We start from the raw sequence: 25,755 nt of genomic DNA on the forward strand, positions 1-25,755 counted from the left end.
TTATATGATATTTATATTTACAACATGGATGGAATACTATATCACTGTTTTTTTAAAGATATAACTTCAGAGAAAAAAGGCTGATGATATACCCCTTCATTTCCTCTTGAGCTTTGTTAAAGCACATACGTACTTTCAACACAGAGCTATTTCGTTTGTGCAACGCTTTAGAAAAAGGAGATTCATATATATGTTGTCATGCATTGGCTACTTGCCACTTTTAACAGGTCTGTAATATTCCATTATATTAATATGGATCATAAGTATTCGTTCTACCGCATAATATACAACTGATATAATACATCCACTTCCTTATTTTATGATAAATATTGATACCTGATGAATCACTAATTTCAGCAAAAAAGTAGGGAATAAGTATTAAAGTATTCCATGCACCTAATTCTTTATTTTCCTCAGATTATAATGCCCATTCTCACGATATTTTTACTGTTGACAATGCATCCAGTGTGGAAAATGCCACCTATCGGGTCTCTGGAGGCCTCTGAAGTCTCCTTCCTAGGACTGGATGAATGACATAGCAACATACGGGTGGACGTTGACCTTCCAGTTTAGTGGATGTCAAAGCATCCGAGTCCAAGTTCAATATGGCTCCTCCCCCTGTGTTGTAGGAGCTGTTTAGCTACTGTAAATCCTTATGACCCCTCGTCTCTTTCTCTAACTCCTCCTCTCACTCCTTACATTCCTGAGAAGGCCCAGATTCATGTGAGTTAAGAGTCTGCTAGGTATTCGCTGTGATTAAATTTCACACATTTAACCATGGACAACTAAACTTGTTTTTCTCCCATTTACCATTTCAGCAAAATTCAGTAAATTACTGAAGCAGTGTGGTGCCAGTATCATTATTTCCTGCAATTTTGTCCTGACATGACCATTCTGTCCAACATACCAGGGTTCTCATGCTCTCTACCTGAGACTCACTTTTGGGTTAGCTTGCTTCAGACTGCTGAAAGTTATGGTTTATTTTTACAAGAGGGTGGCCTTACCATTTGAGAATGGGTTTTCTTGGTTGAGAAATTCTCTCTCTGTAGCTTCATATCCTATTTTGTATTCTCTCTAACTCTGCATATAGTCACACCCTGTCCCTACTCCTCTCTCCATTTTCATTTCTTCTCTAAAGTTTACTTTTACCATTTTCTTTTCCTTTTTATATAGCTTAAAGATAGCCCTTTAGCTGAAATGTCACCTTTAATCTTATTTCTTTCTCTACCATTAACCTGATTAATCATTTCTGTTTTTTATTATGTTCAAGTATACGATAGAAGCACAGCGGGAATCTGGTCAACATCCCATAATCTTGTGTTTTTCCATTTATTTTTTACCATTTATAATCACACTATCCTAAGCTGTCTTGCAGGCTGTGGTTGGAAACAATCTCATTTTTTATCCAGGTCAACAAAAAGTCAAATGTAATCAGAGCAATGTACATTGGGATATGTTCAACGCAGATGCACTTTTAAATGAATTCTATGGAATCAAGTTATTTAATTTACACTTTGGAATGCCCATTTTTGTCAGCAAAATAGGACTATTCTAAGAAAGCTTCCACGACAGAAGCAAAATCAAGAGATTGCTGTGTTAATCTAAGCACTTCAAAGGTAACAAAAAGACTATCCACAATGAACGCTTAATTACATTTTCTCTCTTCCAGTATTCACACCATGGGGCTTTCCTTTGAAACAATAATAAAGGGAAAAAAACTGAGGGGAAAAAAATAAAGTCTTTCAAATGGTTAAGTTTTCCATAGTTCTTATCCCCAAAATCATTGGAAAAAGTGGGGGAAAAGATGAATTTCACAAGTGTTCTGCAAACTGCACTCGGTCAGGACAGAAATACAGCATACATACCTGGCAGATGACAGAGATGTTTTAAAAGGACAATAGATAATGGTTATGAATATGCATCTGCTATATACTTAAGCTTGATTTTCATTGTGGGCTGACAAATTGGTGCCCCCAGGGGGCAAAGGAATAGCCTGCTGTTTTTTATTCCAGAACAAACTGCAGCCAAACATTTGTTTTTTTGCTGCTTGGCACATGCCTGTCCCTGAGAAGACTAAATCAGACACTCAGCAGGCTGTGCGGCACCCCCGGCCGGCGCGGATGAAAAACACATCAGAGCTTGCATATTTGTGCGGACTTTGGTTTTTTTTTCATTTGAGTTACAATATTTTGTAGCATTTTGCAAAAAACTCACACAATTTAACAAAAATGTTCATGTTAAGGTAAGTTCAAGCCTAAAGACAGGCTACTGGAATAGAGATCTTAACTTCTAAATGCTCAGTGTTCAAGGGCATGCGATGTATATTTAACACAGGCCTATCACCTCCATGCACATATTTATATGTGGGTCCCCAAACCATCTTCAGCTGTTTTACTGCTAATATTTTTAATATTTCAGATGAGATAGATCTGGAATGACTGGGAAGCAGATGCTTATTATGTGCCATTGACCACAGAGCAAGCCACAGCATGCCCTCCTGCCTCTGTGACCACTTGCGTCATTAGGCTTAGAAGCACAGGTTTATTTGTTTGTTGGTTTGTTGGTTTGTGTTTACTAGTCCTACTTCTGTACTAGCTGCAGGCTCAAAGAGGACTGGGATTAAACTCTGTCCCTCTTTGGGCAGGATGTAGGCTAGTACTTATCCACAGTAGTTGAGATTCAGTGAAACTGCTGAATCAAACTGAGCTAAGTTGATAGAGCCCGTTGCAGAACTGTCAGTCTGCGGATACACAGGAAAAGAAAAACAACTGCTGATCGTGCTCGAAGCAAAATCTCCAGAGGACTGGGGAAATGACTTCAGACGCTAGACGTTTTGGGTAGTATAGAAGTGACAGTCTCAGTTTTAATTTATAAAGTGTTTTCTTTCACTGAATTAACAAGGTCTCATTTTAAAACATTATTCATAAATTTAAGAATCTGAATAGCTGATCTTTTTGCTTTAGACATCATAATCAGAGAAATCAGCTAAATATCTCAAAGCTTTAAAAATCTCACATAAGTCTGGTTGAGAAAAATCGGTTTGAGTTTTATTTGAACAGCGTATTTCGTCTAGCTCATACTATCTGTAAACCATAAGTTGAGATGGGTTAAAGAGCTAAAGGTGAAAGGCAAAAATTTAAAATAGTGGAAGGAGATGGGGAGAACATTTTTATTACCTCAGGGTGGTAAAGAATTTAAGCATGAGTCCAAAATAAATATCGACCATGAAGTGAAAAACTGGTAGTTTTGACCACGTCAAAATACAGCATCAAAAGACACTACAGACAAATTGGAATAACACATATTGCCTAAGAGAGGATATTTGCAACACATATAACAGTCAAGGGATTACTATCCAGAGTATATGTACCATTCTAACAAATGAATTTTAAAAGGACAAACTAGCCTTTAGAAAAATAGGTAAAGCATACAATTCGGTGAGTCACAAAGAAGGTGGCCAATAAACACATTAAGAAGTGCTCCCTTATTAAAAATTATGGAAATGCAAAAATGCAAATTAAGGCAAAGTAATATTACTATTCAACCACAAGACTGTCAAAATCTTAAAAGTCTAACTAGATAACTTAAAAGTCCATCAAGTAGACATGAGAATGTAAAAACACAGGGATTTTCAACCGCTGCCCTTGGAAGGATGAATTGGTGCAGTTTGCCTACAGAGCAGGGGGTTCCCAAATGAAAGGTCCAGACAGTAAATATTTTAGGCTTTGAGGGCCAAGAGGCAACATCGAGGATAATGTAGGTATTTACATAATCATTTAAAAACGCACAAACCATTCTTAGCTCACAGGCTGTAGAAATAAAGCCTGTGGACCAGATTTGGTATGTGGGCATGCAGACCCGTACTACAGAGCCATTTGGGCAGTATCCAGGATCCCAGATTCTACTTTCTGGCATATATCCTAGAGAAACTCTCACACAACTGGATGCAATGTACAAAAGCATTAGTTGCAACATTGTAAGAGAACAACATTGGAAAACAAACTAAATATCCACCAGGAGGGTAACTGATAAACAAATATGGCATATTCAGTCAATGGACTACTATACGATTACATATACTAATGACCGAATGAGCTTTAAGATAAAATGATTTCAAAACCAATATTTGGTGTAAAGCTTAACTGAGAATATATGCAGAGTTTGAAATCATTTATTCTAAAAATTGCTACTTCTAATGATTTGTAAGGAGAGAAACACATGATCAAAAACAACTTGGCCACAGTGTGGAGTATGGACACACAGTGAGAGAAGTGTGCACACAGGCATCTCCCACAGGGAGGCCATTAGTGCACTGGAAAAGTGTTTCTCAAACCGAAAAACTAATATTAATTTTAACAACTAATGGTGTAAAATGATTTTAGATGATAACTTTAAATCAAAAACACTACAGTTTTCAATGGATACATATGTGTGTGGGAAATTACTGCATTTCACTGATTTTAAGATGCACATTTATTTTCACATTTTAACAACTTTGAAATTGGGATGTACCTTATAATCTACATTCGTAGTTAAATTGTTGCTTTTTTTGTTAATATTACACAGAATAAGAGTCTTTTTGTAACTGATAGTATGTTAAATTTAATGAAATATGACATTATCTGGAAGATGGATTCATACCAAATTCATCACAGTCATTGCCTAGGAGAAGGGGTGTGGGGAAAGAAGGAAAGACGGGAGAGAGGGACTTGGGCATAAATGATACTTTAAACTGATCAATAATGCTTCTATAAGTTAAAAACATGAACTAGCATAAAAAAATTTTAGCATTTATTAATATATAGCTCTAATATACACACACACCATCTTATTTAAACTTAAAGGAACTGTGTTGGTGAAAGCTACAATCATCTTCTTGTACCATGGCTCAACATCCTCAAAAATCCAATCTCAACTCACCCATCCATGGCAACCTTGGACACTAGGTGTTTTTGGGCATTATAATCCTCACTTTCAGTTATAACACAACACAGAGATCAGGGAAGTTGTCTGATTCTTCCAAAGCCACACATCTAGTGACCAGCAGAGCTAGACCCTGAATCTGTATTTTGAAGTCCAGATCTGTACTCTTGTACTCTACCATATTTACCAAACCACCCTTGTTGACTTTTCCATTCTCAGTTGCTTTACAGATTTGAAAAAATTATGAATAAAAGAAGAAATGATTTCAATTTTCAGTTTTAACTTAGGAATACTTTTCGAAAATCACAATGAAAAAAATTATGAGGTGTTTTGGGTAGATACTTAAATCGGTAGAATGAAGGAGTGGAATCAGATATGGGTTTTCAAGCCGTGCTCTGTGAATTCCTGAAGCTCAGGTGAACCTCAGGAGTCCTTGGAAGTGCTTCAGTGTTCCACAATCAACGACACGTTTTTGGCCCAAAAAGGAAAATTTAGACTGCCCAAGATTCAATATTTTATTTCATTATATTAGTGATCCCTGCAGAAGATCACTTGAAAAAAATTACTTTGCCAAATAACTTACTAGGCTAGATCATTTTTCTTCTTGTTTTCATATTGTGTGATACTCCGACTTAAGGATCAAATCTATGTCTGAGTGTGAAAAATCTGCAATGAGGATAGCAAATAATTATATTGTTTTAATAGAAAAACAATTAGATATATTATTCCCATAGATAGATGATTTCAATCCTATCTACCCTACATTTAACCCATGATCAACAGTCTCCAAGCTATTCCATAGTTTTAAAGGAACTCAAACAAATAGTAAGTGCTCAATAAACAGTTGAACTCATGAGTGAGAGAGTGAATGAATGAATGAATGAATGAATGACATAGGCTTAAACGCCCAGTAAGGGAGGATTCCAGGACCTCGGGGCCCAGTGTCCTGCAATTCGGACAGATTCAGCCCTGGAAGCCAGGCCTCGATACCCACTGCTGAATGTTCTTTCCTTTTGTGAATATCGTAAAAGCCCATGTAAAAAGTGTCAAAACTATTTCCATGTGATTCTAATGTTTGAACTCAGGACTTTACGCCACAACACAGTGTACCCCTGTGTACTTTCTGATGGACGTGTCTTAGTTTTGAAAGCCCCTGCCTATAGCAAATGCAACCTCCAACGCGTCTAGTTTCTCAAGCATTTATTTGATTCACAGACATTTAGAATTGAAAGGGACCTTAGAGCTCCTATGTAATTTGTTTTATTTTAGTGACTTTTGGGCAGAGGTTTGATTCCGTGAAGACATTTTCAGTGACAATGCTAAACTTCATAACTTAGGGAAGCAGCAACATGTAGCTGTAAGACCATGGGCTTTGAGACCAGGCTGACCTGGGAACATTCTGGCTCCAACATTTACACTTCACATGTCATTGGGCAAATTACTTAACTCCTCTGAGCCACAGTTTCATCATCTGTAAAGTGGGAATACTTCCGAACTTGGTTGTTTCAAATATTACGAGTAAAGTTGTAAAATACTTGGCTGTTCAATAAACAGTAGCAGGTTTCTTTTAATTTCATGTGTTCCTGATAAAGGGCAACATTTTGGGTCCTTACCTTGGAACTTTTGACATAATATTAGAGCTTAAGTTTGCTTCTTAAATATGCATACATTTATTATATGGAGATACACATTCGGCATTAGAAAGACCTGAGAATTACATCCCTTAGCATGTCATAGGCTGCATTTCGTAACTTTTTTCTTTCTTTTTAATAGAAATATATTGCAGAGAAAAATCTGCTTGTTTGACAGAAGTCGATTTTTCCTGGATTTTTGTCTTTAGTTTTTAGCGTGCTTTTTACAATATTTGCAGCTGTGTGTTTCATTTTTTTCCCATGTGTTTCTTTCAGTCACACATAGCACAAAAACACTGAGCTGATTTCTAATTAAGTGACTGCACCCTGAGCTCCCCAGCTTCTGTCTTCAGTTTAATTATAGGTGTGAAGAGAAAGCAGTGAAATTGAAGAATGTGTCTCTGCATAATAAAAAATAACAATAATAATGTAGCTCTGGTTTGATCCTTGGATCAACTAGGGTGTGAATGCTTACAGATGATTAAGTTGGTATGCGAGTGTGGGATTTCCACTTTGTTTTGTCTTGTTTTCCCTCATGCAAACAGTTGTATCTGATGGAGACAACTTTTTCTTAAATCTGAAACCCAGTTCCTGAAGTAGTTCTTTGATTCACAGAAATTTAGAATGGAAGGGCCCTCATCCAACAGGACTGCACTACGTTCCTTCTCTGACTCTGGTTCTGAAATTGAAAATAGGCCAAAAATCTGTTGATGCTCATCCCATTATGAATTCTAAGATATAACTGAAAAGAAGTGCTAAACTCACCAGTGTGGCAAAGAGATGATAGAGAATGAAATAGATGGCAACCACAGGTGCCCACATGTGTCCCACAGCATTTAGAGTTTGGTCCATTACGTCTACCCATCCTTCCTGGGTAAGGATCTGGAACATGGACATAAATGCCTACAGAGGGAAAGAAGGAAGGTATTAAACACCAGCTTTAGGCTTACACACAATATAAAATTAGCATATGGTGTTTGAGGCCTTCGATGTCAATCTTATAGATTTTTATCTGACTGATCAGGAGAAGAGCGGCCTTAATTCAAGAGACGGGAAAAGGCTGAGAACCAAAGCTCTTAAAAGCCTGACACTAACTATTTAGTGTAAAAATTTAAAATAATTACCCTGAATTAAAATTAGTCTTGTCGGTGGTAAATACTGTTGAGCAAATTAGAAAAAACTTCAGGACTTTTGCTTTTTTTTCCGTCTAAGCAAGTGACCTATTTAACACTTCCAGATTACTACGTTTTTTTTTTTGCTGCTAAGCACAACTTATTTTTATAGTGAATTACATTTGATTGTCTAAAGGAATATGAAATAATTAATTTTACTTTTATAGTACTTATCAAATTATTTCAGTTATATTAAAAACATGAGACTTTTAAAAAAAGAAATATTTCTAAATCATATTGCTATGCTGAGCAACTTAATAAAGGCGAACACATTTTTCATTATTTTCTTTATTCTCAAGGCACAGAGTCAAGATCACGGAAGAAGCCAAGACCAAAAGAGGAGCATTCCAACGAAATCCAGCCAAGCTAAAACACTCATACTCTCTCTGCAAAGATCTTCTTCGGTTAGTTCCATTCTTACAAGTTTTTCTTATTATGTGATTATATCTACATCTCTGACTCATTCATCCTGTACGCATTAGTGGTCAATAAATGCTTCTCAAGGAGAATTTATGATGATGTCTGGGGAAAGCTGACAATTAGAAGCTAGTGACTCTTTAGAAATGTCCCTACAGGCTTTAGTACAGTGAAGACCTAAGTTGAATTCTCAGATATTGGCATGCCAAGAAATAAAGCCCAGGATAATACGAAGATGGACTGAGCCCAAGATAAAAGCCAGTAACACTGATAGGATCTTAGAGCCAAAATGGACCCTAAAGATAATCTAATCTGATTCTTTCTTTTTGAAGATAAGGAAAACGAGGCTTAAAGATGATAGGTGATTATCCTAAAGTCACTCTATTAATTGTGGCACTAACAGAAGCAGCACTCAGGCACTACGACTCCAAAGCAAGTCCTTTTCCAAGTATTGTATCCTGTGTTCAGTGAAGTCTTGGGTCTACTACTTCTCAGGCCTCATCACACAGTAAGCTCTCTTAGCAGTTTCCTTTACTAGAGACACTTACATTAACTTTTTTAGAAGTATGACATTCAATGCCCAGCACACAGAGGACCCGTTTGAACAAAGGAGCAATTAATTGTTAGATGAATCCTGAACTGGGAGATAAGTTTTTCCACTTACTCTTTGTCCATGTGTGAAACACTTCTTGAGTTAATTTTTCTATAATCTCATTACCCTACAAAGTGTTTTGTTCATCAAAGTGTGAAGTATGTTGTTACTGATACTTCAACTCAGCATCGCCAAGGACAATATAATACTTTCCTTGCCAGGGCACCTAAGAGAATATTAGCTTTAACTCTTCCTAAAAATGCTTCAGATAATTTCTCAACACATCATTTAACCTCATAAGCATGCCAGAATTTATCACTGAGGGCAATTATTTTTTCCCTGTGTGTTTTTTTTTTCTTGTTAAATATTTATTACATCCAAAGGCAAGGAACACAAGTTCTACAGATGGTTCACAGAAAAATATCAGATAGCTGTATTTTTTTCAATGGAGATGGCACCAGTGTGAAAGTGCATGTACATCCTAAAGACTCAACAGCAACAGAAGAGTCAAAACACCTACCAGTACAAAAGAAATTTCACTGGACATGGATTTCTTTTCCCCAAAGTGATAGGAAAGCTTGTGATTAAGTCCAACAGATTTATTCTTGGTACTTACAGACCAAAAATTAAGGTGTACCTTGCAGCTTCCTTGGGCTACTGCCATTAGCTTTCATGAATACTCAGCTGTTATGTATTCCGTAAATGCTCGGGAACGTGGAGCTATGGGATTGTAACATGTTGCTGGGGGATGAGCAATGTGGGCAAAAACACTGGGCTTATCCTCTATGCTTTTCAGAATCTCAGAAGAAAAAACAAATCTCATTTCCACACAATTCAGCCACCAGAAAGTGTGTATTGTGGGATGCTGTGAATTATATTTGAGAGCAAAGCTTTCTGTTACAATACAATTCACGTGTTATAGCTGCTTACATGAATAAACCAATCAAAGGCAGTGTCATGAATACTTCTATTATAAGCTGAAAATTAATTTGCATCCCGCATGAAGGGTGCCTTATCAGTTTTGCTGAGATTTTATCCAGAAATTTAAATCCCAATGATAGTTTGTTTGAGACTGTGAATCAAGTATACTTACTGACTTATATTGTCTGCAGGATCTGTGTTCCTTAACGAATCTGCTTAGCTTATTTATTCAAAGACATTAGTGATTACTGAAGGTTTGATGTGTTGGGGATTGAGATGAGGAAGACACGGTTTCTTGTATTAAGGGATTTATAATCAAGAGTGGAAGAAAAAGATGAACATGACCAACTCTAAGTAAAGGAAGAATTAATAAGATGGTGGATAAAAGAAATACGGTAAAGCTATCAAGGAGCAAGTCAGAAGAACCTCTTGGGTGAGTCAAGAACAGTTTGGGGAAAATGATGGCAGCTGACTTTCATGAGGAAGACAAGTAGGATTTAAATGGTGGAGAAGGGAGCGATGACCAAAGGCCTACAGGAAGTTGTTTCTTTTCTCCCAGTTACCTGTTCAGGTGTTACACCATTTTCCTAGCCTGTTGACCTTTATCCCCCCTTCACTGGTTTCCACCTGCTCTTCGCAAATTAAGAAAACTAATCTTGTATCTGTCATATATGTTTAATGTATTTTTGCTTATCCATTTATGTTATTTTTGCAAACATAAGTCCTAAATTTCTATGTGGTCTAATTTGCCATTCCTTTTATTTAAGTTGTTTTTGTTTTGCTTTTAAGTGAGATTTCTCTCACTGCAAGATTAGATATAAATGTACCCATACTTTTATGTAGTAGCTTAACAGTTTCCTTATTTTATTACGTTTAACATCTTGAGCCAGAAATTGCTGTTTTAATCAGTGGAAGTCTGGAATTTATTTTGATTTAAGAAATAAGTAGGAGTTAATCTTATTTTTCTTTTCAATAGATGATCAGTTGATTAAACACAATATAACTGAAAAATCTATCTTTTCTTCACTAATTTGAGAAGTCCCCTTTATCGAATACTGAATGCTCATATGCTTTTGGCTCTATTTCTAGACACTCTATTCTTTTCCACCAATCTATTTCATTTCCAAATTGCCTAACAACTGCACATTTTAACAAGTGGTAGGGTTACTAGCCCCTCCTGATAAGCTTTTGTTTTCAGAATTCTTTTATTTATTTTTATATGTTAATTTCCCCAAAACATCCTCTTGTTTTATTCATTGAGATTACAAAGCAAAACTGATAGGATTCTCGTCATCCTCCAATCTTGAAGAAAGGCATACCTTTCCATTTATTAAGTCTTTATTCAAGAGTCTGAACTAAGATTTCTTCTTATATAGTTTCTGCTCATTTCTTGTTAAGCTCATTCTTAATATTACTTTTCAAAATTTTAATTAAGGTGATACTATAAGATTAAAACATTACACAGTAAAGAAACCTGTTGATAGGTTTCTTAACGAATAGCAAGCAATTGCTGTAAGCCTGAATATCTCAGGCCCACTTCCCAGAGGCCAATGTTTTTAACTCTTTGTGTTTTCACTTCTGGTCCCTGTTCAGTATTTCTTGATTTATCCACTTTAGACATAGACTTCTGCTATGATATATGAAGATTTAGTCCAGGCACAACGTCACTCCCCACTTCTCTTGACCACTCCCACTTTTGTACATAAATCTCTATTACTCATTTCTCAAACTCTGACAGAGTGGCTTGCTGTCTCCCTCTATAAGATGGAGATCTCAGCACCTCTGCTCATCCCACTACCTCCCTCCTCTCTCATTTCCATCTTTAGTCATGCGTTCACTCACGTCCTCAAGTTCAACAATATTTACATTTTGTTTTTAGTCATAATTGGGTCTTCCATGCTTGTCAGTACATTGATAATCAATAGACTGATAGTCGATATGTTGACTATGAAAATACTATTCCCTGTTGAGCTGGGTAATGCTCTAGGACAACACTTCCTCTTCCAGGGTCCAATATAACATGCAGGTACTAGAAGGTAAATGTTCAAGGTTAAATGTAGTCTCCTTTCTTACATTCCACTAATTGCTCAGAATCTGGCCCAACTTAATTTACTTTATTTGAATCATCATTTTCTTCTTATACAATTTTTAGTGTAGTTTTGTTTTAGTTGAGATTTTGATTGCTTTTCACATGTTCCATTGGGAAAGGAAATGCATGCTTTCTTCCATCTACCTTGAAGAGTTTCCTGATTCTCACACATTTTACCTATTGTTTGGAATAAATTCCAACTTTACTCTCCTATAGATGTTCTTCTTAGAGCCTTCAATTATCCATAAACCATTTGATTCTTACTCTCATACATATTTTTCTTGGAGTGTTCTTACTACTTGTTTTAATTTGGACTAATTACTTTCTGGACCTGCTCCAAAGTTGTCAAAACCTTCATTTTTAACTTTCTTATCTAGAACTTTTATTATCTCCAGTATAGTGGAAAGTGATCCCAGAATCTCATCCCCAGTCATTACAGTCCTGTTTAAATTTGTCAGCCAGGTTTTCTTCTCTGTTTTGCTGTCTCAGTATGAGGAGAGGGGTTTGCAGGGAGAGAGAGATGTATTAGCTGAAGCTATGGGCAGGTATGATTGAAATATCACGCTTCAGATATTTCTCCAATTCAGGTAGATTCTGGAAATCTTTACTGCTGCCAGAGCTAATCAGTCCCAGGTGTTCACTTCCTCCAATTAATCAGCTTCTCTCCAGCCACCCCTCTCCCTCCACTGACGCCAGGTGAGGGCAAAGACAGGTTGATTCTGTTGGCGTTCCTCCTGTGGGGGGAGAGGACAACTCCTGGGCTCTCCTCTCTTCTCCTGGGCCTCCTGTCCCCTCACAGATTCTTTTCTATTCTCTCAAAATTTTCATTATGCTAAATTTTTGTTTATTATGGGAGATGATTAGTTTTCAGAAATTATGATTATTTTGCTTTCACGCTCAAGCTTTCTTGCCAGCTGGGAAAAATAAAATGGTGAGATCTCGCAGTTTATCTTGCCTTTGGTAAAATGGGCTGGAACAAGTGACTCCTACACCTGCAGGGTTCTCCCTCCCTTTTTTCTAGGCCTCTGCATACCCTCACGGACCCAGCCTCCTCAAATAGGGGGATATGAGTACATTGAGAATTTGCTTTCCGATTTAATTTCTTCTCAACTTCTTCTGGAAAACAGGCTAACGTGTGAGCATAGAGTATTCTCACTCTTTCTCTCTCTTTCTCTCCTACTCTCTTCTTCCTTTCCTCTCTCTCTCTCCCTCCTTTCCTCTCTCTTTCCTAGTAGCTGCTAGTCAAAGATAATGGTATGAAACTGTGGCCCTTTCTTGTGTGGTTATTTCTGGTGCAATTTTTACACACTGATAATTGTTTTATTCATTTCCTTAGGTTTTAGGGATAGAGGGTCTGTGATTTTGCTATTTTATCCCTCAAGTCCAAACCTACAGATGCAAATACGGGTAAACAGCTTTGTTTACAAGTGCTTTTTCTTTTTTGTTTCTAATGACATGATCACAATCACACATTAAACATCACTATACGGGTCAATCCCTGTGCATATGACAGGTGCCTGGCTGCAGCTAACTGAATCAGGCATATGCAGTTAACCTGAGAATGGGCCAGTTGCACATGAGGTGATCTGGACAAGAAACTCTGCCTCACCAGGAAGAACTAAATCAATCAAAAACATCTCTAATGAATTTCAAAGGGAAGCTACAGAGAAAAATCACATTGTTAGCAATAACATCTGAAGGTGAATGAATGAATGGAGATTGGTATGCAGTTGAGTAGGAGCAACGGAGGGGTCATTATAAAGTCAGGGTTATGAGCATGTTGATATTGCAAGGAAGCAAAGTCTCTGAATGAACAGAGTTAAGTGGGAAAGAAAATACACTGAATAAAGAGACTGCAATGATGTTCACCAAATGGAGAAGGAGGGTTTTGCAAATCATTAGCTCAGTGAGTACCTCCTTCTAATCAGAGTGTTTCATATTCCTTGGGCATGTGGGAGTAAAACAAAGGGTGAGAACTCGAGTAGAGAGTGAAAGTCACTAGACAAGAGTGTAAGAAAGTGAGCTGTCATGGGAGAAAACACATCTAAGAGCAGGAAGCAAGAGTCTTGGAGTCACTGGAAGGGCCTAAGCCCTGCAGTATAGAGCCACAAAATTCACTGCCAGCCCTTCTCAGGCTCCTTGGCAGACTTCCCCTCAATTTTCTAATCTCTAAATGTTGCAGAGCTTCAGGACTTGGTCCTTAGACCTCTTTCCTGTCTCTCAACATTTATTAACTAGCCAATCTCATCCATTCTAATGCCTTTAAATACCATCTATATACTGCTTACGCCCCCATTTGTAATGTCCAGAATCAACTCCACATCTCCACTTGGATGCCTAGAGGAATCTCAAACATTATATGTCCCAAATTAAACTCTTCATGCCCCATTGCTCTGGCCTGTTCTCCCTGCACTCCTTCCCAACTTGGAAAATGAAGAATCTATTCTTCAAGTTACTCAGGCCAATGACCTCACAGACATCTTTGGTCCTTCTCATTCCCTCACTTTCCACATAAAATCTGTCAGGAAATTCTGCTAAACCCAACCTTGGTTCTTGATCTCAGTTCCACATTTATCCTCAATATTCCTTGATATTACTACTAATACAGCTAATAGTTTCCCACTAAGTGGCCCAACATTTTGCTGTGCTTTCTGATCATAAACTGGGATTGGGAGTCTTGAATAAAAATAAGATCACCAAAGAGGGGAGAAAGGGGAATAAACAAGTATTTTCATAGCTTCCCTTTTGTTCCAACTAACACCCCTTGAGAAATGGATCACAGGTGGGATGAACAATGTCCCCTAAACCATGCTTCCATCAGGGCTACTGAGGGCCCATGCCGTAGCATTGCTGGCAGAAGCAGGTTCATCAATGACAGGAAATCCTTTTCTCTCTCAAGGTCCCAAGGATCCATTTCTTACCCCAAATCTGTTTCTGATAGACCTTCTTAGAGTTAAGTGAAAGCAAAGCAAGGGTATTCTCTTATGCTGAAACAAACAGGCTGAAAGTGTTTATCCAGACCTTGCAAAGTAGTGCTTAATCCTTTAAAAAAATATCATGGATGTCCTTTAATAACTTGATGACCCAATACATGTTTTGGGCTTTTAGTATATGTGGATATCAATTCAGGTTAAAAAATAATTAAATATTAAAAAAAAAAAGTAGTATGGGTAAACAGCTTTGGTTTTGGTCAATATACAGGGAACAGCATATACAGTATGATCCCATTTGTAATATACCTATCTAGATATGTTTTTCTGTGCGTAAAAATGCTTGAAAGCCTATACGATAAACTTGGAACTCTGAAGACTGGGATGGAAAGGACTGAGGAACTAGGGGAGGAGGTAAATACTCTCTTTTCGAACTTTTAAAGTTCTACTGAGATATAATTTATATACCATAAAATTCACCTTTTAAAGTATACAGTTAAAAACCAATAAAGTGGTTTTTAGTTTATTCACAGAGTTGTGCAACATAGCCCCTATCTAATTTAAGAATATTTTTATCACCCCTCCCAAAACTCTGTACCCATTAGCAGTCACTCCCCTTCCTTCCTCCCTCCAGCTTTTGGCAACCAATAATATACTTGCTGTCTCTGTGGATTTGCCTATTCTGAATATTTTCTATAAATGGAATCATACAATATGTGGTCAGAGTTCATCCAAGTCATAGCATTCCCTTTTATTGCCAAATAATATTTCATTACATGGATATACAACCTTTTAGCTATTCATCAGTTGATGGATATTTGGCTTGTTTCCACTTTTTGGCTACTAGGAATAATGCCGACATGAACATTCATGTACAGGTTTTTGTGTGGACATATGTTTTCAAAAATTACTTTTTACTTAATATGTTTTTTACTGTTTGTATTAAAATACATTTAAAACCATGTATTTCTTTAACTTTAAAAAACATACACGTTAAACATTTTTTAAATGTGGTGTGAAGAATACAATTGACATCATGACGTACAACTTTTCATTTTACAATGTAATTTGCATCTATTTTATCTATCTTTAGCTGGTTTCAAGAACTCTTTCTCTGCAAAATATCTGCTTTCAAAATGAAATCCACTTGACAGCTTACATAGTAGCTCAATCTTTGTATTGAGCGTGTCCCTGCTGTGTCTTACTACCAGTCAGCCCTAAAATACAAGGCTTGCCTTGATGGTGTTCACTGAGTGCAAAGTGACACCTCCATTGGTTTTAAATGCCTTAATTATTCACCGGCTCAATCTCCTTGTTGCTTTTTTCCCACTCAGACAGCAATAATAGGTAGAGGAGTTTTGTCTTCTGAAAAACTCATCTCATGATCCTGTAATATTTTGTTGTATAGCTCCTTTTATTTAAAACTTATTCAACTGTTCAAAGCTTTAACAATAATTAAAATGACACCAATATACAGTAAATGTTGGACCTACGTAATGTTGGAGTTAAATTTCTAAAAAGTACATTGCTTGGCAAAATCATGACTGACAAGATCAAGATCTTATGGAGAATTAGGAGTTGGGAAAAACCAATAAAAATGGCATTAAATTTATTTAAAAACCAACAATAAAGAAAACCTCTATGAGCCACCACTCACTGTGGCTAAACTAAGTTGTCCATAAATATGAATACTGCGGATTTGAAACCTGGAGTAAAAACAGTACTGTAATGTCAAAGTCATTAGCAGGAGCCATTTCTTTACTTCAAATACCTCTTTATCTGGTTCAGATGGAATTCCATGGTCCATCAATTCAATTGCACTCTTCCCAGTTCTCCAAACTCCATCTCTTTGTCTTTTTTGCCAAACTCTCAGGAAAAATGCCAACTCCTAGGTGAATCTAACTCTTCATGGCTGCACCTACCCATGCGGCTCCACTGTGGAGAAGGTTATACCCCAGGGCAATGGGCCTCTTCCACCCCGTCCTCCAAAGGAGCCTCAACACTGCTCAGTAAACCTCTTTGCTGTTTTTGGTAAATGAGTTATCAGCCACAAGCTTTTCAAAACTTCTTTTCGTGTGATCTAACTTTGGCCACCTCTCATCTCTGCCCTCACTCTTGAGAGATGATCTTCCTAGAAGGGACAGCTGAAGGAGTACAGTGTAAGATAGGTTGAGTGGGCTGAGTATAAAGACCAATAGAGCAGTGAGGCAAAGAACCAAGTGCTCAGCTCTGTAGTCCCAGGGTCCAAGTCTGGGATTCCATCACACACTGGCTTAGTGGCTCTGGGTAAAAACACCTAGCCATCACAACACCAAACTTCCTCAAATGTGTGATCGTATTATCACTCTTGGAAGACTGTTTGAGAATCAAAATAAATAAAGTAAGTGTGAGTACTTTATAAACATTAAAGCATGGAAGACTGTTTGAGAATCAAAATAAATAAAGTAAGTGTGAGTACTTTATAAACATTAAAGCATGGAAGACTGTTTGAGAATCAAAATAAATAAAGTAAGTGTGAGTACTTTATAAACATTAAAGCACTACACAAATATTTGGGATAATAATAAAAAATCTGTCCCAAGGAAAAACTTCAATTACCTAGTTAAAATTTCAGAATTATTATGTAGTTTTCATGACTTAAACCTTTTTATGTCATATACAATGTAATTTCATTTTTATAAAGCTCGAAATTATACAGGATAAACTATATTTTTAAAAAGATATTTCCTTCAGGTACATGACTTTGAAAGTTTGACAGTGTTTTTGATGGCGTCATTTTATTTCATCTTTGAACTAAATGATTCCTAAGGTATCATCTAGCTGTTAAGCATCCATTGTTCTAAGATCTACTAATTGGTACTGGTAGTCAATTGGAAAATTTTGTTTTTATACAACATACTTTCCAGTTCATTTTCCCAGACTGTATCTTACCTATAAAAATTAAAGGAAAAGGCTAAAGTAAATATTTTCTTACTAATAGATAATAATTGCCTTTTGGTGCTGTCAATTCATCAGAGTATTTGTTGAATAAATAGTAAAAGTCGTGGTGTTGGCAAGTGAACTGAAAACAGGGAGCTAAGTAAACTAGGGGCTGTGCTGTCTTAAGTCATCACATATACTGGACTTGTTTTTTTAAAGATTGGCACCTGAGCTAACATCTGTTGCCAACCTGCCAATCTTTTTTTTGCTTTCTTCTTCTTTTCCCCAAAGCCCCCCAGTACACAGTTGTACACTCTAGTTGTAGGTACTGCTGTTGTTTTTGGCTGTGCTATGTGGGATGCCACCTCAGCGTGGCTTGATGAGCTGTGCTCTGTCAGCATCCAGGATCTACACCAGTGAAACCCTGGGCTGCTGTAGCGGAGCGCGCGAACTTAACTACTTGGCCACGGGGCTGGCCCCTGGAATCTTAAAACACAATGGAACGCTGACTGTGTTGCAGGGCCCTGTTCTGTAGAGTTTAATTATTAGTGACTATTAAATGAAAAAGTTTTTGGAGCCATGTAGGTCTCTGTATAAGAACTCTTTCGTAATTTGAGATCTGTTGAAATCATTTACCTTTGTTGTTAACATTTAAAACATTAATCTCTGTAAAACGATTACTCTATGCCTTACTCCTTGTGATTTAGAAAGAAATAAAGTTAAAACTGATGGTTTCAATTAATTCTGTGACTGCTTTTTATGTTGGCAAGAAAGACCAAGCAGTTCTTTGCTTTTTTTTCAAAATGAACCCCATTATTTACTTTGCTTTTAAAATTCCTAAAATATGCTTGTTGCCAAGCATTCCATTTAAATGAATAAAAACAAGAGAAAACCTGTTTATTGGTCAAATTTTAGACTACTATGGAAAAGCCTTACTGAATCAAGACTAATGTAATTGGCCTTAAATGTCAAAATGAGCTTGAACATAATCAGAAGCAAAGCCGACATCAGAGCATTACGCCTATTCCAGCAACAAATTAAGTACCGTCTACACTTACATCTGATTTCAAGAGTAAAAGGAAAGATGGCAGAAGCTCATCTGCCAAAACCAGTGAATCCTTTTCTAGCTATGGAAGCATATGTAGGTGTATCCGATGACCTGTTTTCTTTTAAATGGCCGTGCTTGCGTTCACTTTTATGTATAACACCATAAATGACAATGTAGACAAAATCATCGATGTGTACAGTCTCGTAGGATTTCTTTCAGGGTAAGTTTAAATGACACAAGAAGAGACGCTGAGCCACGACGAGCTTTTATATGGTGGTTTACAGCTCCCAGAGCAGTTAATTGTCCATTATTTAGAGTATTTTGGGCAATAACCCTGTGAATTAGTTACTGTACATATTGTAGCCCCTATCGCAGATGGGGAACTGAAGTGCAGAGGCCTCAAATATTAACCTAGGCCTGCAGGTAGCAAATGGTGCTGCTGGGTCTCTAGCCTGGGATCCATTAGCTTCAAATTCCTGCCACCCTTTTGGACATTCCAGGTACAAGACAGCTTACGATCCAGTAATTGCTTATCTCCTTTCATTATCTAAGTCAATAAAACAAACAATATATATACCTAGTCTAAGTAATATTTAAAATTTTTACCTCCTTTGTCTAGCACAGTACAGTGTACATATCTGAAACTCCATAATATGCTCGACTGATTAATGAAAATAGGTACCTCCAGTATTTTTTCTTGGCTAAAATAAGCTCCACTCATTAACATTTTTCCATATGAGAAGGACATAACCTTTTCATTTTCATGAGAATCTGAAATTACAGAATATATCTTAATAATACAAATATTTTAATAATTAAAGACTTAAATGTTAAAGTTCCCATATTAGAAACATTTATCTTACAGAAAAAATATCAAGATGAACTGAATAAACTTATATTTTTCCCCTAACAATCTTTCTTGCAGAGCATGATATTTTTAGTTGAAAGGTATGCTTCCCACCGATTATGTTAAAATAATTTTGAAATGCAACCATCTAGCTGACAGAACAAACAGCTGTGAAAATGAGACCTGGAGATTTATGCAAATAGGAGACTTCTGAATTAATTTTCTTCATAGAACAGACTGTCAAGTTTCTTGGATTATTTATTTCATATTTCTTAATTAACGATTTTGCTAATGTCAGTCATATTAAATTTTCATGATGTGTTTCATTGGCAAATACACGCTATAAAATTGCAGATGAAAGTTGATATTTTACTTTTGGTGCAATAAAGATTTAGTAACATATACAAAATTGGCAATGCTCCTAAAAATACAGATGTATATCTTATTGTTAAGTAAACTGAGGGTTTATTAAGAAACCTTCTGTAAGTAAAATACCAGAGTCTACACAGGAAATTTTGCGGTGTTTTCTTTCTATCTGTTTGTATAACCACGCTCAAGAACAAGATTTTTCGATTTGGCTTCAAACAGAAAGCAGCTTTGGTCAACAGATGCTTATACTTTCGTATATTAACGAGATATATTAACATACATGAAATAATGTACGTACATAATATATGAAATAATATATTTCTTATATTAACAAAAACTACACTTTAGAAATGGAGTCTGCCTATTGTTTGCTCTCTTTTAATCAGCTTGATTTCTCATTTGTCTTCACTAAGTTCACAAAGAGCTTAACTGCAAATTATACTGTCTGCTCTTTCCTGTTACAAACATAAATTTCAAAGCTTTGCTTCTATTTTGATAGTATTTATTTAGTACTCTAATGTCTTGAAAATAAACTTGATAGTTGTTTACAAATAAATATTGTAATGATCTGACTTTAATAAAGCTGATTTTACAATCGTATATTGTAAAAATCTCTATATATACCTATTTATATAATCTATATCTATCTCTCTATAGATAGAGAGATAGATAATATTCTACCAGTTTTTTCCTGGACATAGATATGTATTTGAAACAAAATTGAAGTTAGTTACAAATATAGCTTTTATTATGCTTTTTAACTAAATATTTTATCATCACCATTTATGTCACTCATGATTTACCTCATTAATTAGTCTGTAAAAATATAATTTAGATAACTGTATAATAGGCCACCAAATTTAACCTTCATTTAAGACATTACATTATGGTTGGACACAAAAGTTGTTTCAAAATTTTTACAATGGTAAATAAAAGGATCATTTTTGTTTTTTAGTAGTGATATTCACAAAGCTTCCCCCTTTCTTTTTTTTCTCCCCAAAGCCCCAGTACATAGTTGTATATCCTAGATGTAGGTCCTTCTAGTTCTTCTACGTGGGATGCCGCCTCAGCATGGCTCAATGAGCAGGGTGTAGGTCTGCACCCAGGATCCAAACCAGTGAACCCCTGGCCACCCGAGCAGAGCACGCAAACCTAACCACTTTGCCACTGGGCCAGCCCCCAAAAACAGCATTTTTGAAGATCAATCTTTGTGTGCATCTCTGGTTATTTTCTGGTTATATTCTCTGGTTATTATTTCTAAAAACGCAATTACTAGATCAAAGAGTAAAGATGCTTTTTAGTGTCTTGATATATAATGAAAAACTGATCCCCAGAAAAGTTACACAAATGTTCACTGCTGTGTGCAATATGTCAGGGGGCTTTCTGCCAGCAGCACACATCATCACTAAGGAAAACCAAAACAATGGGCAAACTTTGTCTGTTTGACATCTTCTTTACTGACATGCACTATAAATTAAGGTTTTATCTTCATATTTTCCTTTGTTTTAAAAAATTATTTGTGGTGGTGATTTTTAACTCGTTTGAAAATTCAGATTTATCCATTTTTTAAGTCTAGAAAGTCCTTGACTATCCAAGATGAAAGATGATACTTTCTCTTTGCTTTATACATTTTCACACTTCAAATATCCTTGCTCTAGTTCATCAGGAAAGTATTTTGATACACAGTAAGAAGGGGCTTTACTACCCCCAACATGACTTGTTTCATGAGAATTAGTCTTTTAATCACTCATAATTCTTTGTCAAAAGTTTTTAGTGGATATACAGGTTTACCCTCTCATCTGTACACTAAGTCTAAATCATACTTTTTAATTATTGCAGCCATATACATTTTCTTGCTGATTCTCACCAAGTTTTGATGATACTCCTCACTGTTTATTTTTTATAACATCTATAAGGTAAGGAAAATACTTCCTTAATAGGGTTTGTTTTGAGGATTGCATTACACATATGTGGATGTCTACGTATGTATATCTGCACCTCTTTCTCTCTCTATGCATCTACGAACAGTCCTTGTTATAGGGCCTCACACGAAAAAAGTACTCATATACAGTAATTATTACTATTAATAATAACCACCTCTGGGGAAATGTCGTTTAGACTTAAGAATAATTATGCTTTTCTAGGAACTAGCTTATTTTTACCTTATAATCATCGTAGAATTTATATGAAGACATTTATCAATCTAAGTGTATATGTGCCAGACAAACTAGAGTCACACCTGTTCCCAAACTCCAGGAAACACAGGTGTCCTCATGGTGAGCTTTTGTGGTTTGAGTCTTGTTTTTGCTTCCATTGTAATTTTGATTTTATTTTCCCTTTAGATAAATTCTTTCAAATTTTTTTAAAATTCACTTGACCTGGCTATAATCCTTGTTGGACACATTATATTCTTTTTGGAATAAGCAAAATATAATAAGCATTTCTTTTTGAGTATTGTTGAATCGGTAGCAACTTTAAGACTACTTTAATCATTTTTATTTGGTGAATGATGCAGAAATACATGCTTCCTCACGCTCCAAGACGGTGTCCCCTTTCCTTAATTGTCCATATTGCTTCACAACCCCCCTAATGGTTTTACATCCTCTTTTCACTTAACCTGAAATGACATGGCTTATCCCAAGAGACAGGAAATGTGACATTTGTTGATATTGTTAGCAAAATTATCTTTTTGGACATTCATATTACTATGCACACTTATGCCAGATTTCTAGAGTTTTTCATACAGAAATGTACCAAGTTCATTTCTGTGGATTGAGGTGGGACTTTTGTCCTTTGCCCATGCCTTTTTCCTGCAATTCTGAACTGGATTCACGGCACACAGAAAACGAAAATAACAACAAAAACAACAGAAGCAATACTAAGACCTAAGCCTCAACTATCTACCAGGTTCTTTCCAACCCCTGTCCCCACCTGGACTGTTTTTTCCCTTTTGTACTTCACAAACACAAGATTAGAGGATGCAACCTATTGACTTCCATTTGCCTAGGACAGCTCCTGTCGCCCCCTCCATGCCCCAGGCCACATACACATACTCAACTCCATGCAGGCTCACTCCTGTGCACACATAGATTTTATCCCATTGTTTCCTGCATATTACAGTTTTAAAATTGATTTATAGTGGATGTTCAAGAAGGCTGGAGAGAGTCCTCTGCAGAGGTAGGCACCTCAGTCTTGTGGCTCATTAAGACCCTGAGTGTTAAACTCAAGGGGTGGGCAGTGGGGAAAGAATGAATCTGTACATCAGTCATTAAAAGGTCCCTTATTTAGTCCCATAAATGGAACAGTCCGTGATAAGCTATTTCAGATTTTGGCAATAATTTAGCAGTTGGTCTTATTTCTCTGTAATATAATTTTTTACTCTTTGCACTTTTGTGGAAAGTTGCAAAGAGGTGACTAAAAAGAATACTCTAAACTGGAATTGGGGCCTATTTTTAAACTTTCAGTGCAATGCAGAAAACTGACTACTTACTGTTCAGTTAATGTCCCGGTCATTTACTGAGGGGCCCTTGTATGTTTGGCTATCTGACAGTTGCTGGGAATTCACTGTGAGATGCTAAGAAGTTAGATTTTCATGCAATTTAAGAACACCAGCTGCTGCTACTTGTTAACTGCCTGTTACACAGCAGACACAGTGTTAGCCAGTTTGCATATATTATAGCCTTTAACCCTCCTAATAACCCTCTAAAATATGTACTATTATTCTGTTTTATTGATGAGGAACTGCAGATAGCCATGAGAGAGTAGTTGAAATGTCCAACTAGAGATTGTGTTTTTTTGTGGTCAAGACTCAAAAAAGTATTTAATAATATAGTCACCTTTTATCAGTGAAAATATGCTGACAGAAGCTCATCTTAACTGACTGAGACAAATATTCCTCATTAATGGCTCTTCTTTATTTTGGAGGTTGGTGCAGTGGAGTAAATCGATTATTAAAATAATACAAATGTAATATGACAATTAGTTGAAAAACTGAAAATAGGATGATTGGTAGAAAACTACCAAGATCAGAAGAAGTGCAAAAAAGGTGCTCCCCAAAAGAGCACATGTCTGGGATTAGGGCTAGGGAGATGATGATGCTTCACTCAAGGAACGTAGTAATTCCAACAACTGCAGTTCAGTGGACTAATGATATCCACACACAACGGGAAAAGATGGCCATCTCCCCGTGACTCATGCTGCATTAAAATCATCCTCTAAACAGAAGTGCACAGGATACTGTTTTATCACCATGCCACTGATGAATCACCACAAAAATAAATTCAAAGAGTGGAAAGGAAATAAAATTAATTTTACAGTTTTTTTGGGGGGGAGATGGTCAGATTAAGCCATATCATTGTGCTACTTTAAAATTTAAACCAAACTGCCAGTTTCCTTGCACAGCCATGTGCAGGCATGAATGACCATTTGGCCTAAAGCCTCAGACGGGACTGACTTTATGAGACTGTGGAAGATTTAACACAGTAATGGCCACACAGAAAAAATAAAACCCTACCTCCCCTTTTGCCCCGAAGATGCTGGAAATTCCTCAACTGATCATAAATTTTTGTCTTTGCTCAATAAAAGTGAATTCTGTTCAATGAAAATACCTCCTCAGAGAAATAACATTTCTTTCAGTATAACATTCTTCAAAATAGCTCTTCCACTATTCTCCAGAAAAAAAATAAGAAAGAAAGAGCAAAACTCTTCAATGGTTCCCCTGTGTCATAATCCCACCTGCTGACGACACTCAATGGTCCAGCTCCAGATGTCACTGCAGTTCCTTCCTCACACGTCCCTCCACGCTCTGCCCATCTCCAGGCCTCTGCTTCACTCACTGCCTTTTCCTTATACGGGATACTCTCATCTAACGCCAGTACCCAAATCCTTACCTGCTGAAATCATATGCTCCCCTAAAGACACCTCTTCATAAGGCTTTGCAGACTTCCTTCCCTGGAAGCAATCTCTTCCTTTTATTAAAACAAGACGATATTTGGAAGCACGGTGCTTAGAGCACAGTAGGTTCCCAAAATTTTTAAATACTCTCCAGGACATCATTGATATCAGTTTAGAACTGAGTGTACCTATTGTAACATATTTCACCTCTGGCTTATTCAGGTCCTTTCTTATATGTCTGCTGTGGGATAAGTTGATTTCATCCTTACGTTCTCGATGGTACTGTGAATTACAGTCAGCATGCTTGTTTATGTGTGTATGCCTCATAGCTCCATCACACAGAGAATGTTTTCTGAAGTACAAACAAAAAGAGGTATGTGATTTATTTAGTCTTCACTATGACTGGATGCATCCAATATTTTGCAGAAAATGGTTTTCAATGGTGTAGCAGATTAGGGGTACGTAAACATGAGGCTATGGGAATCAAAGAGGAGACAGTATCCACAATGCAAATGACTGCTACGAAATATGAGGCTGCAGATGGTGAAGGCAGATGCTGGGATGGCCTGGCCTCAGGTTTTGCCTACAGAAAAACAATAAATCTACCACCTGAAAGAGTCAACAGTGTGGGATTTTTTTCCTTCTAAAATATTTACTAGTGACTGATCATATAGGGAAAAAAATGATTTAAAAACCCCAGGAAATACTGGATAAAATGAACAAACACTCTTTTAAAGGCCTACTTAAGATCTCAAGAAAATAATAAAAACTCCAGGACCCAAAACTAATAGGATGCTTGAGTCAAGAAAAGACAACTTCCTGGGGGATTTATCATCTCTGCTTGACTTTGGGCTCCAATGTTGCGTCAAGCATAAGGGGCAAAGTCATGGGCCCTTGAAAGATGGAGATGGCTAACTGAGATGCCTGAGTAAAAGCTGGATATTTATTGGGCTTCACTGGAGGTTGACCAGAAAAGGAATTCAATGGCAAAAGGAGATGAAAAG

The 25,755-nt window shown here is 36.7% G+C and overlaps 1 protein-coding gene across 3 annotated transcripts in view; it reads right to left on the reverse strand.

The window, feature by feature from the left end:
• NALCN (sodium leak channel, non-selective) overlaps positions 1 to 25,755 on the reverse strand; it is a 303,103-nt gene that overhangs the window by 116,458 nt on the left and 160,890 nt on the right. For 2 of the 3 annotated variants that reach the window (XM_014839403.3, XM_070520122.1), the window contains one exon: positions 7,320 to 7,457. The exons of the other annotated variant lie outside the window; for it this stretch is intronic. In XM_014839403.3, coding sequence (XP_014694889.1) covers positions 7,320 to 7,457 — 138 coding nt within the window. The remainder of the gene's footprint in view (positions 1 to 7,319; positions 7,458 to 25,755) is intronic. 3 annotated transcript variants of the gene reach the window in all.

The sequence above is a fragment of the Equus asinus genome, chromosome 11 (genome assembly GCF_041296235.1).
Source record: "Equus asinus isolate D_3611 breed Donkey chromosome 11, EquAss-T2T_v2, whole genome shotgun sequence".
Classification (NCBI taxonomy): domain Eukaryota; kingdom Metazoa; phylum Chordata; class Mammalia; order Perissodactyla; family Equidae; genus Equus; species Equus asinus.